Consider the following 14,984-nt stretch of genomic DNA (forward strand, 5'->3'; position numbering starts at 1 on the left):
TCGCTTTTTTCTAAACCCTCAAAAAATTCCTCCACTTCTACCTTAGTAGAACCTTCCGTGGGACCATAGGCACAAATAAGTCTCATTATCCAGTTCACCATTCTCATATTTGCACACATTACTCTACTTGAGACTGACTGCCATTCAAGAAGATTAGCCTCGTATTTTGTGTTGAATACTATTGCTACTCCTTCTATTCCTTGATTGTCATTGACTGAATATAACATTTTGTATTTATTTCTCAGAAAGATCTCACCAGTTTTGGTCTTTTTTGTTTCAGTCACCCCTATTATGTCGATCTGGTACTTATCTAATTCCTCAGCTAGCTCCATTTCTTTGCCATTCAGGCTTCTTATGTTGATAGTACCGATCTTTAACTCTGGTGATGTTGAGTTGGGGTTTATTTTCAGATTTGTTCCAGTAGCTGACTTTTCGCTGTTCGCCCTGGTTCCCTGGCGAAAACAATGGGGGCCTTGTTTAACCGGGCGACGCCCCAGCTGGCATGAAATTTTGTCATGTTGTACCATCATTCTATATTTTGGTTTAACCAATAAGAATACAATTTGGTCGGCTAAATCCCAAATTGCCAGCCCATCCTCGTCTGTTCAGTATCCAAGTAGATACCCAACAGGGTGCACCACGAGAAGGTGAGGATTGGACATTAGGTGAAAAGCCCTGGTTGGTTCTTCGCATTCCTTTAAAGGCTATGTGGAGGTCTCCTCTCGGTTATACAGCTTTGACCCTTAAGCACCCCCTAAATTCTTTAAATATGTATTTGGACCCCTACTGTTTAACTTATTTGTTAATGATATTTCATGTGGGTTGCCTGGGGATCTTTAAATGTTTGCTGAAGGTGCAAAGTTAGATAGAATTATCAGGAGTACTGCTGATTTTAATTCTCTATAGAAAAGATCTGAATAAACTTTTAGCTTGGACAGATGAGTGGGGTTATAGTTTGAGTATTAATAAATGCAAGGTGTTACACTTTGGGAGTACAGAAATATAAGACTATTTACTGTATTAGTGGAGTTGTACTTCAGACAGTGGATGAGATTTGGGATCCTGATGTGGTAGACAGTGGACTAAAGTTCGGAAAGCACACTGCAAATGTTGCAAATATTGCGCATCATATTGCTGCTATGATAAGAAGTACACTGACATGTATGGATAAGTTGGTGGTGCTTCTATATAAGACACTAGTCTGACCACACATAGACTACTGTGCTTTGGTTGCCTGGTTTTCATTGTGATATGGAAAGAGGTCCAAAGATAAATGCCAGTGATATCAGGATTCTGGAGTAAGGTTACAAAAGTGTTTGAAGAAACGTAGTTTACAGTTTGGTGGACAGGAAAAAAAGAATAATACAGAAGGAATTATTTAACTTTTTTTATTTAAGTTAAATAAAGTTTTGTATTTAAGGAATTAATTATTTTCCTTAAATAAAAAGAGTGGTTGTTAAGATGGGAAGAATGAGAGGCCATCCCTGATTTTTAGGTTTTATAAAGATATGGTGAAGAAAGGTGTGAGGAGAAGATTTTTTGCATGGAGAGTTGCTGGTGAGTGGAATGCACTGCTGGAGTGTATTGTGAATGCAGGGAGTGTAAATAACTTCAAAGTTCATTATGATAGACATGATGCTGGTTGAATGGGCTTCCATGATGAGTCTATTGACCTCTATTTGGTGACTCATAGAGGTGACCTCTATGAGGTTAAAAAGCAGAGAAAATTGTTCTTCCCTCCAAATAAAGAAATAACCAAATCATATAAAATGCTTCCTTTCTTTATTCTTTATTGATTGACACTTTTCTCATAGATGATTTGAACTTTTGCTGAGTTCCATGAGTTGTGGAGTTTTGTCTCGAAAGATTGACGTCTTTTTGAAAAGAACTTTAGCTCCCCCCCCCATCTTGCCCTATTTAAAGTTCAACATTGAATGTCTATCTCATAATTTGAATATATGCAGATATAACAGAAGAAATTATTTTCTGCTTAACCTTTGCAAACATAATATGAAAAAAATCCTTAAGAAATGTTCATCCCCAAAATTTAATACAGTCATCTCTCGACTTACGTCCTTTCGAAGATACATCCATGATCCCATAAGGGATCATGGATGTATCTTCGAAACAACATGAAGCTGTAAGCCCGTCATTGTGATCTCACATGACTTCGGATGGTCTCATTCTACAGTGACAACCATTTTGAAAAATAAGGATAAAATCGTAGACGCTGTGAAAGGATCTGCTTCCATTAAATCGACTATACTGATGAAGCAACGACAAGGTCCTATCAGTAATATGGAAAAGCTACTTGCATCATGGATAGAGGACCTGAACCAAAAGTGCATATTCCTTAGCACTGTGACCATAACTGCTAAGGCACTAAGTTTCATCAACATGTGTTGAAGGAGAAAGCAGAACCCGATTATGACTACGAATTCAACGCTTCTTCCGGTTGGTTCATGAGATTCAAGCAGCGTTTTGAGCTGCATAATGTGAAAATGTATGGGAATGTGCAAGTGCTGAGAAGGCTGCCAAGGAGTTTGTGGAAAAATTGGATAAAATTTTTACGGAGGAAAATTATTTGCCACAGCATATATTTAATGTGGATGAGATGTCTTTATTTCGGAAAAAAATGTCCAGACATTCATCGACAAAAAGCTAAAATCAATACCTAGTTTCAAAGCTCTTAATGCTCGTATACAATTCTATTACAGGTAATGGCTGGATATAAATTGAAACCATTTGTGATATGGCACAGTGAGAATCCACGAATCTTCAAAAACATTAGGAAGCATACTCCCAGTTCATTATCGGAGAAATAAGAAGTCGTGGATGACTCAAAAATTGTTTGAGGATGCCTTAATCAACTGTTATGTGAGTGAAATAAAAAGCTATTGTGTGAAAGATAATGTAGAATTTAAAATTTTATTAATTCTAGATTATGCTCCAGGTCATTGGTCTTATACGTCTTATAGCAGTAATCTTCATCAAGTTAACGGTCATGTTTCTGCCTCCAAAGACTACTTCATTGATCCAACCGATGGATCAGGGAGTTCTTGCAGTGTTTAATGGTTATTATCTACAGAGAACATTTTCACAAGCCATTTCTGCTACTGAAGGAAATGACCAGACTCTCATGCAATTCTGGAAAACATTCAACATTTATCATGCTATTAAAAATATTGCTGGGGCTTGGGACGAAGTGACCCCTCAATGTATTAGTGGCATATGGAAAAAGGCATTAAATAGGTTTCTGCATGCTTTTGGAAGTTTGAAATAGTGGGCCTAGCAAACAATCTGAATCTCGAAGTGAATGATGATGACATAATTCAACTCATAGAGAGTTCCCCTGAAGAATTGACCAACAAAGAATTGGTCGAACTACAGGAGCAACTGTAGGAGGATTTTTACCTTGGGTATATAGTATATTAAAGATACCAAGCAATTTTATACCCAAGGTAAAAAACTTTATAAATCTAACTCTCATCCTGAGATTTTTATTTAATGAGGTCAAAGCACCTTGTGGCAACTTGTTTAGGTAAAATTCATATAAGCTCTGCATTACTTCAACCTTAGCATTTTTAGGTCTGGCTCCCACTGATGAGACCTCAATAAAGGTTGAAACCGGTCTGAGTAGTGGCCCCTGCCTTTAATGCATAGCATCATACATCTCCGCAAGGGGATGTGCTTTGCATTAGGGGAAAATACTAAGAAAAGTGATCAGAGCTTACTCCACCTTTATGACGAGTTGTCTCGGTGTGGCACTACTTACAAGAGTTGCCCCGGTCTTGCAGTATGCACAGGCACAAACTTGACATACTTATCTGTTTGCTTACTTCGGAAAAAGGATAAAAACCTAGCTGATAAAATTGCTTGGTATCTTTAATATAGAGGAACAACTGTTGCAGAAAAAGGAAAAATGAGAAAAGGAAGAGTGAAAAGAGAAACAGGAAAAGATAGTTAAACAATTTACAGTGAAGGGTCTTGCAGAAATGTTCTTTGCAGTTAGCGATGTTCTCAAAATGGCTGAAGACATAGACTCCAATGCTGAAAGCTACTTAATAATAGAAACCTAAGTACATGATACGTATGCTCACTATGAATAAATTTATGATGAAAAGAAGAAGAGGAATAAGCAAAGCACATTGGACATTTTCATAAAAAAAAACAAAGGTTACACCAGAAGAGCCACAGCCTGATTGTTCACACAGTGAAGGTAATGAAGATGTGATTGTGGAGGAAGATTTGGGTGATTATTCTACTGTTTTATTGTGGCAGTAATGCACAGTACAGTTTTATAATAACGTTTAAAAATTAAAATGACAGTATACTTATTACTGTTAAGTCCCTAACCCCTATAACTCTGTTGGTTTAATGTATCGACTTACGTTCGAGGGATGACTGTACATTTCTTCCTTGGGGATTTCTAATTTGAACACATCTATGATATGATAGCAACATACATTCTGTCACGATGTCACATAACAATGATGAATAAGATTATCAGTCACGTAAATAAGATTTCATACAAAAATGCTGACAGCTGGTTATTCGTGGAAAAATAATAAATATACCTTTTACAAATTTCAAAGGAAGAAAAGCGATTCAACTTAATACCAAAGTACATATAATAATTTCACACTTCCTTTGTTTTTCATAATATAGTGTTTCTGTGTTGTCTGTCACCTGCTCTTAAGCATACACACACATATACACATATATGCAAGAATCATGAATAAATAATTAAGTTTCTTTACAATCTTAACATTTTATTTTTGAAAAATTATAGCATAAAAGTTAACAAGACAAATAAACACTGGCAAAAATCATAAATTTCTCCTAACATTTATAGCTGTTTTAACATATTTCTGTAATAATATACAACATAACTTCTTGCAAATACATGTGAATAAATCAGATAAGTTTATAGCACAGTAGAACCTTGAGTAAGCTAATGATTATGCAATCCAGAAATCCTGTTAGAGATAAAACAAGAAACTTTTCTGAGCTTCTTCAAGCTTCCAATACATAGTGAGTGGAATCACATCAGGAAGTTGATGTTGTCTATCACCTAAAAACATTTGCAAACATCTCCTTCTGCAAGGATTCATACTCATCACCTACGGTTGGAAAGCGAATGCACTATCAACTAGGTCAACCAGGCAAGCAGATGATGGAATATTTTTAATTCTGTAGTATGAACTTCATGCTTCAGTATAAAAATATGAACTTACTTGATAAACTTGACCAAAGAAACCTTTTCCCAACAATTTTCCCTGAACTAGATCAGAAGCACGAAAAATTCTTTGAGTTTTAGGTTCCACTCGAAACGACTTAGTCCTGCTTAAGTCATAAGGCAACCTGCTTGTACTTGGAAGATGATCACTATAAGAAAAAAAAAAAAAAAAAAAAAAATCATAGAACAAACCTTTACTTATTTCAACCTTTTTTTTTAAAAAAAAAAAAAAAAAGAATAAGGTACATTAAACGGAAATGTAGCTTATTCCGCAGATCTATTAGTCAAATGAAGTAATTTATTAATCTATATTATTTTAAAAAACTAAAAATAAAAAATTTACTAATGTATTTTATTCTCCTATAGGAAGTAGGTTTGGCTGTTTTAGACCTACCTAACTTTTGAAGACTGAAGGGGCAATTCAATCTCCACTGATAACCAGAAATCACACATGGAATCTGGTGAAGGTAGGCAGCTGACAACTCTTGGTCCCTAATCCTAACACTATGTTTACTGTCTGAAATAGTATGGGTTCTATGGTCCTTTATTACAAGTATATTATATTATTTAGTAATATACCTTATATTATTTATAAATTATATTATAATTTCTTAATGTGCAATTCAGCTAGGAATTACATTAATTAAATAAATGTGTAAATCAACAAATCAATAATTTATGCTGAAGAAGGTCAGCTCAAGGGGTATGAAGGAGGATATTTCTTCTTTCCGAAAGAAAGAGCAAAACAGGAAGAAAAATAGATTTCGGAGGTTGGTTTTGATATTAAAAATGAACTTGCCAGCATGTTTCTAATGTATCAGCTGAATCCAGGAATGCCTCAAGACCTTATGTCTGAAGCACTGAGAATCAGCAGGCTACAGTATTTTTTTTTTTAATGTAAATATTCACAAGGTTCAAAGAAACACTCCTATTATTTTTAAATAAAATCTATTCAACTAGTAACCCACTGTTAGATCTTGAATGGGGACTCTTTCAACAAAAATTCATTCATTCAAGATTTAACAAGAAACAAAATTCTGAGCTAGAAATGCTTGCACTATTGGTTAATTAAGAAAAATATAAAAGAAAACCTGTTACAATTACCTTAGAAAGAAGTAAAAGTTGAGGAAAAAATTGTATGTCAAAATTGAATTATATTGTTAAAATTATTGATGTCTAAATTATACTGTATAAAAATGTAAATCTAAGTGCAAACAAAGGTTCAAAGGAAGCTAACTGTCTACAATGACATCACGGCGCAAAGGAAGCATTCGTGGAAGGCGCACTGAACTTGCGCGGAGCAGAAGTGTGATGCAATCGTGTAGGGGCGAATAGGAGAGCACAGTGAGAGATCCTCCATTACGAAAAGAGGGCACTAAAAAGAAGAATGAAAGGCGAGTTCGCTCAGGTTTGAACCCCCTGTTTTTCTGTTCCTGTTTTCTTGTGTGGACAAGCAGAGTGCTGACCGATCGACGGCCCTGGAAGTATTCTCCTTCCCGGTTACTAGCTGAAGGAGTCGGGCATGCTATACATGAGCTGACGGCAGACACCAACTAGGGCCACCGGTAAAAGTTTACCGATGCGAATCAGCGGAATAAGTTCCTCAAAAAGGATGGCCAAGATGACGATATCGATCCAGTAGACGAGCGTATATATACGGCAAAGTGCAAGGAATGGCTATTTGCGTCGATCAGCGTAATCTCCATGTGGACGTGACGTGATAAAGCAGAAAGACATCTGACAACAAAGGACGGATGAAAAGAAAAGCGATATCCTCTCAGGACACTGGTAATGTACAGTAAATTCCTTATTCTTGTAACAATTAGTATTGGGGCAAAGTGAGAAGAACATATTTCTGATTGAGAAGAAAGAGAACTTTTAGGTGACTTTTGTGCTCAGTAACGCGTTAATCTAATTATATTGGACTAGTAGTCTGAAAGCCTGAGAGTATGCAACACTTAGTTGAATGTGCATTAACCTTTGTTAGCAAGTTTTACTTAGAATTCTGAATTACTATTTCATGATAAATATGTACTTACTTAATCTATAGGTGTAAAATTGGAGTGTTTAGATAATTAATATGTTCCTTATAGCTCAGCTAATGAATTAGAATTCTGATATGATATACCTTGATATGTAAAAGTTTATTGTATGAATTTTTGATAATTGATAAACATGTTTTTTCTATGTAAGTCTGAGTTTGTCTGAGCATGAGATTGAAATTACCACTCACTAAAGTTTGAACCTGTGAATAAGGGGGAATTAAAGAAAGTTTAGAAAGTTTAGGCCATGACTGCAATGTTGAAATTTCTATAGGCACTTAATTCTTTAATAAAATTAGGTAATACTTAAACTCTGGGAAAGTTTCTTTGTACAAGAATTCTTCTGTACTAGGACTCTGGTTTGCGCAGCTAAAATAAATAAATTTTGTCAGAGTTCCGAATAGAGAAGCAGCCCCAGAGAGATAAGTTAGAGATTTCAGGCTTAGTTAGTACGACAAGGATTTAATATAGAACATAAAGTAAAGAACAAAACACGATTATAACAAAGGCGCAGCCGGGTACAACATAACACCACTCAATAGAATGGAAAAAAAGCAATTGTGATTCCTATCTTTAAAAAAGGTAGTAGAGATGACCCTAAAAACTATACAGGTATACTAAATTCCTGTTACAAAATATATAGCAGAATTTTAAATAACAAACTAATAAAATATTCTGAAAACTTTATTTTAGAAGTACAGAACGGATTTAGCCTAAAATTAATAATAGAAAAAAGAAGAGAATACAATTTAGAAACACATATTACATTTATTGACTTTGAAAAAGCATTCAATAAAGGTAAAAGAAGCATTTTATTTAACATATTAAAAGAAAGACAAATACCAAATAATATCCTAAAAGCTATCATAAGTATATATGAAAATAATCAAATACAAATAAGATTAAATCATGAGCTATCATATAAGAGAGAGAGATAAATCAAGGAGTCCGACAAGGATGTCCCCTCTCAGCAACTCTTTTTAAATATTTACCTAAAGGAAATAATAATAAAATGGAATAAAAATTTCCATCAAGGTATTAAACTTTCTCCTACTGTGAACTTAAACACTCCCCTTTTTGCCGATGACCAAATAATAATTACAAATTCTGAAGATAACTTACAGAAAGCTATTTTAAATCTAAATGAGATAGCAGAAGATTATGGTATGATAATATCAACAGAAAAATCAAAAACTATGGCCTTTAAAGGATAAGATCCAGTAAAAACTAAAATAGTAATAGATAACAAGATTTTAGAACAGGTGAATTCATTTAACTACCTAGGTTGTATGATTACATATGAAAATAAAAAAGATATAAACCTAAAAATAGCAAAATATTTAAAAATAACAGGTGTGATTAACTCTATATTTAAACAAACCAGACTAAAAGCATACAATACATTAGCCCTACCAGTCCTAATGTATATAAGTGAAATAAAGTTTATGAGAAAAACTGCAAAGTATACTCTATTTAATCACAAAAGAAATGAAGAAATTATGAAAGAATTAAACCAGAAAGCAGTAATAGAAAAAATTAAACAATACAAACATAAATGGATCGAACATGTTCAAAGAATGAAAACATAAAGATTACCAAAACAAGCCATTAGAAAGAAAAAAAAAACCAGGACGTCCTCTTAAAAGATTCAACGATGGATCTAAGGCTGGAACAGGCCACTCTAGGCCTAAATCCTTGATAGGCATGATGATGATGATGATGAAATATCCGCTTTACACTAGAAGTTACAGTTCTTAGGTGAAACAGAGTATATAGACTGTTCAAAAACACCAGAGTACATGGAATGAAAGAAGAGGACGAGTGTTTCAGTATGTTTGAAGCTGGGCAGCAAATGGATGCCGACCAACAGTTTTTCGTGTATTTAGAATGGAGGCAACTAGTTCAGCATCCAGGAAAACATCCATATCATAGGCATGAGGCAGAAACATAATGTGAGAACATGATTGCAGGGAATCAGCAAGAGATTGATCATCAGTTAACTGGACTGCTCTCTTCTGGACAGCAGCAAGCATTTCTAGGAAGAATTTTGGTGTACCACACCAAATGTGAAAACAATACTGTAAGGCAGGATGGATATGAGATTTATAGTGTTCAGAGGTGTACAGGTGAGACACGTTTGGAGCAGAAAAGGATGTTTCGTTTTATAAGAAAAAAGAATGCCATGTACTTATGCAAGAAAATAAGTGAAGTATCCTGTCAGCCAAAAAAATTTTTATGCAAGATCAGAGAGATCTCTGTATTATCAAGAAGTGAAGAGGAGGTGAAAGGTAGAATTTTTGCAATAAAACAGAAATATGTTTTGATTATACAGAACATGTCAAGGCTGTCATCATCCCACTGAATTACAGTTGGATCAGTTTCAGACAGTGATTATGGAACATCTTATTATCTGAAATATATATCCCACCAGTAAAACTTGGATGGGATCTGAACATGGATTTGTGGTTAGTGAAAGAAAATTATCCATGAACAGGGAAAAGAATGTAAGCAAAGTACACAGTTCTGGGGTACTCCACACTGATAGGGAAATCTAAAAGGAAATGGCCATCCACTATGATATATGATCAGAGCAGAAATTGAAAATTCAATTGCAAAGTGTAGACAGTAGACCATAAAACAAAAAATAGGAATAAAAGAGATTATATATACATGTTTTGCTGTAGCATCTGTCTTCAAGAAATTTTTTTCTCCTTTCTTTTGAATGGACTAAATAAAGGTTTATTTCTGAAGAAGAAGAATGGATACTTAATAAGTATAAAAGATGATACAGAAAATGCATCAATTCTGTAGCACAAGTTTCAAGCACAACTAAGGAGGGGAGGCTATCAGAACAAGAAGACTTAGGGATCCAGCATATTCCAGATTCTTCTGAAGGTTTTTTAACAAAAGATCAGATGAGGTACGAAGTGAGTGAGCTTGTCTTGGTAAAGCAGGAGTATTTTACATTGGCCATCAATGTAGGCGGTGGAAGAAAAAATTGTGCAAAAGGTAGCAATGTCTTTGGCTGATAACAACAGCACCATCAGGATGTCAGAGAGGCAGAAATATAGATGAACAAAAGTTGTCCCTACTGTGGCAAGCAGAATAGAAGTCTCAAATGTCATTTGAGCAAGAGGCAAGCTTTTTTCCACTTTACCTGTTCAAAGTCAGACTTGTACTACTGATAGTCTTTTTGCTGCTGTTGCATATAAAAGAATAAGCTAAGTGAAGTTAAAGAGTTTTGGTTTTGAGCAAACTGCAGCATGCTGAATTCTTTTCTCAGACTGCCTTGGCACATGTTGAAATAACCAAGCTTTTATGTCAATGGCGAGAGGTTCTGAATAGAAAAAAGGCCTTCATTCTATCAAGAATAATTATTTCCGCTATTTGGTTGAAGGCAGGTGTTCGATTCATAAGAGCAAAATTATTAATCAATCCAAAAAAAGGAGTAATAGAAATCATGAAGGTCATCTCTCATTTGGCACTTACTATAACGCCAAAGAATACAAGATTTCAAGTGGTTGGGTAATGGGTGTTCTGAAAAAAAAAAAAAGGAGACTGGGACAGGGTTATGGTGAGAGTTAATAAAGGATATCTAAATAATACTTATTAGAGCTCTGTTAAGAAGAGAGCAAGTGTTTTGGGAGATGGAGAGGAACAAGATCAACACTTTGAGTCCTAGAACTACTGGGACTTAAAGAACCGTGTGTTCTGACCATTTTCAGCTCTATTTAAAAAAATTGCTGTGCAGTATTTCTATGGAACATCCAAATAATCATTCATTTTTTGTCTTTTAGTTAGCATTTCTGACAAACAATTGGAACAAAAATTGTAGTTATACATGTGGTATGGGCTCCAGAAACGGGTTGCAAAAAATCAAGATTTTTGAAAAAAATTAAAAGTTAATTTTTCATTAGTTTCTACTTACATTTACTTCTTTAGTGCTCAAAATTCAACAAATTCAGTCAAAATATTGCTTAGATGTTACAGAAATAATGAAAAAATTATAAATAAAATTTATGTGTGTTATCATTATGATGAAAATATCATTTTACATAGGGTGTACATCACTATAATTATCCACTACTGGTCACAAAAGTCGAGTGGTAAATAATTGAATTAGGGCATTCAGTTTTTGAAATGCCATGACCTTGCATGCGATCACAAACATGACTCACTGGATGGCCTCGAATTTAGTCAGCCCTCGTTCGAAGTTCTGCGTCACTGTCTATTTACTCAGAGCTGAAATTTGTGGGAAGATCTGCTTCCCCTTGTTCTGGATCACTGCCTGCCCAATCATCTAATTCAGATCCTTCATTATCAAGTATTTCCTCGAGCATTTGTTCTAATTTGTGTTCACTCAAGAACCGTTTTACACCCCTGCTTTGAGCACCACTGGGTCCTGGTCTCTCCATGGTGACAAAGAAATTCAAACTGATCTCTCAGGTCATGAAGAAGAGAGTTGTGAATCCCTTATATTATTTAGATTGGAGTAGCCAGAGTTATGATGGCATGATGTAATATAAACATGAACACATGCGATCGTACGTGATGCAGCTGATGGGCAGGCATTACGATATACTAATATAAATTCCCTTTTTTATTGATAAAAGTCAACCATCCCCATAGATAATGAAGCTGAAGGTTCAAATTTAACTACAGTACAGTCTGATAATGGATTTCAATCATATATTATTATTCTTGGAATTTTTAATTTAGCAATGTAAATATACATCGATAGGACTCAACGTGTTAGTCTTCTGGTGGACAGATTATGAAAGATCACTGCTGACAGATACTTTAATATCAGTATGTAAGTTGACATAGAAAATTAAACACAGAAACTAGAACGTTGTGAAATAAATTTATTAGCTGTATAATTTTTGCCTATGTATCACAGGCATCTTCAATACATTGATAATCAAACACAACATAAAATTATAATTAAAGAATCATTTTCAAAAAAGGCCACTACAACAGTAATAGAACAAACAATCAGTAAAATTCATAATTGTTTAAAAAAAATATAAAAAATTACAATAATCAGAAATTTGCATAATGATGTAATAATATTTCCCATAAAGGGGATAACTGAAGACCAATTGGTGTGTAGAAAGGTCTCACAACTCTCTTTATATATGGTGATCCAAAAGTCATGCACATCATAAAATAAACTTGGATTTTTCAATATTAGTGACAAAGTTTATAGAACTAAACTGTTACAAGGAAAGCTAACAGAAAGGTTGATAAAGGCACAAAAATAAACATTATTAGAGCAAATGTTCAAAATGGTCACCTCGTTCTGTACCTGAACACAGGTACATGAGCTTTTTACCAAATTGGAGGCAAATCTTCGAAGCATGGAATTACTGACTGCTCTGATTGCTTCAGTGATGATCGTCTTCAGTTCCCCCAATGTGAGGATTATTTTTAATATACCCTTACCTTTCAGGTAACCCCCTTAAAAAGAAATCTGGTGAACTCAGGGGCAAAAGTCCTTTAGAAATTAGTCATCAAAAATCTATTGCAAAAATTGCATTGTTTCATTTGATATATAGCAAGTGGCATAGTCCTGCTGACAACAACAATCATGTTCTTCAATCTCAAGGAGAGCCGCAAACTGGGTGATGATGTCTTGGTACAGTGCTCTGTTCAATGTTATCTTAAAGAAAATGGGTCCGAAATGCAGTGTGATACTGCACGCTACACTTAAATTTTCAGAGAATGCAAGGGTTTTCCATGAAAGCATGAGGATTTTCCGATGACCAAATTCTGTTATTTTAGCTATTTAAGTATCCACTTAGTTGGAACCAAGATTCGTCACTGAAGAAAAATTGTCCAGCTCAAACTCCATTTTCTTTGAAAAATGATCAAAACCACCTACAGTACACAACACGTTTTTCCTTATCCAGCGGCTTCAATTCTTGAACTGATAACATGGTATGAATGAAGCTTTAATTGTTTGGTGGCTCTCCATTTACTGCAATATGGCAGTGGTGTTCAACCTTTTTTTTTTTTTTACTATGCGAGCTACTTTTCTACTTTTCTATAAAAAGTTATTCGCCGATCTACTCTCTTATATATGTTGTGTTCAACCTTTTTTTTTTTTACTATGCGAGCTACTTTTCTATAAAAAGTTATTCGCCGATCTACTCTCTTATATATGTTATTCACCGATCTACACTCTTATATATGTTATTTGCCGATCTACTCTCTTATATAGATCACGTTCCCCCAACCTGATATCTGATTACACACAAATAAACAACTAAAAATAAAGCACAAAAAAAAATACACAACTAAAAACTTCATGTATTTAAAAATTTATTTTCACTTTTAATTATTTTAATACAACAAAAAAAAAAAAAAAAATATATATATATATATATATATATATTGGAATAAAATATTTATTTCTCTATTTTGGAAAACCAAAGTTAGAAAAATCAACACACTGATTACAAACTCACAAGTTACATGAAATGCTGGTTGATTAAAAAAAAAAAAAAGTGAATGTGAAATTTGGCATTGTTTGTACCTCGCAATATTTTCATAGTCAAGTTGATATGAAGAAGTAGCCAATCGCAGACAATCATCCAAACGATCATTTGTAATTTGGTTTCTTAATTGATTTTTTATGACTGTCGTATTGAAAAAGCGGATTCTGACAAGTATGTCAATCCGAAACACGATAGAATTTTTCATGCAATATCAGTTAATATTGGGAATATTTCATGTGCATACTTCCAAATGACTTCATTGTTTATTGATTTTAAATGTAAACTATTCTGAATGTTTATTATCTCAAGTTCTACTTCAGCTTGGTTTATATCAAACAGCCCACTAATTTTATTTGAAATTTCTGTGATGTTCAAGTTTTCTTGAAATGGATTATTGATAAAAGATACAATCATTTCAGTTTTATTAAAATCTTTAAATCTTGAATTTATTTCTTCCTCAACTAATTCTATTTCACGAATAAATTCTTTTAACTCATAGCGAAGCATTTCTTGATTTTGTTCAAAATTTTAATAAATATGGGAGATGTCTAAATTTGCAGTCATTTATATTTTTCTTTAATAAACGTAAGTATTGTTGGAAAGTTTTTATTGGACTTAACATGTCAATTAAATTTTTATCTCTACCTTGTAATTCTAAATTTAAATTGCTTAATTTCGTACAGAAATCTACTAAAAATGATAAGTGTAACAACCATCTTTTATCACTAAATTGTGGATAAATATCTCCTTTTTCATCAAGAAAAATTTTTATATCGTTGATTAATACAAGAAATCTTTCTAAAAATTGACCTCTGCTGAGCAAGCGAACATTACTGTACAACAGAAGTTTCCTATCATCATCTGCCTGTAATTTAAATAACCGCCATTTCAAGGCTTTTCCTCGAACAGAATTTACAATTTTAAATGTAATATCCAAAACATCTTTTGTGTTTAATCTTTTACTACATAGTACTTGTTGGTGAATAATACAGTGGTACATTAAAAAATCTGGATATTTGTCATCGTTTTTACATAATGAAATGAAGACTGATTTATTACCTATCATTGCAGGAGCACCATTAGTAGTAATAGACACAAGTTTAAAAAGCGGAAGTTTGTGTTGTTTCACAAATTCATCAAATGCCGAAAAAATGTCTTCTCCCCTAGTCCTTCCCAATAATGGTATAATTTTCAAAAATTCTT

The 14,984-nt window shown here is 33.8% G+C and overlaps 1 protein-coding gene across 1 annotated transcript in view; it reads right to left on the bottom strand.

Moving 5' to 3' along the window:
* LOC150104475 (LIM domain kinase 1-like) overlaps positions 1–14,984 on the bottom strand; it is a 390,472-nt gene that overhangs the window by 202,084 nt on the left and 173,404 nt on the right. Inside the window, exon 8 of the mRNA XM_090395560.1 lies at positions 5,238–5,388. Within this exon, the coding sequence (XP_090251686.1) occupies positions 5,238–5,388 (151 nt within the window). The remainder of the gene's footprint in view (positions 1–5,237; positions 5,389–14,984) is intronic.

The sequence above is a fragment of the Typopeltis vanoorti genome, chromosome 7, assembly GCF_054136105.1.
Source record: "Typopeltis vanoorti isolate ZY-2024b chromosome 7, IOZ_Tvanoo_1.0, whole genome shotgun sequence".
Classification (NCBI taxonomy): domain Eukaryota; kingdom Metazoa; phylum Arthropoda; class Arachnida; order Uropygi; family Thelyphonidae; genus Typopeltis; species Typopeltis vanoorti.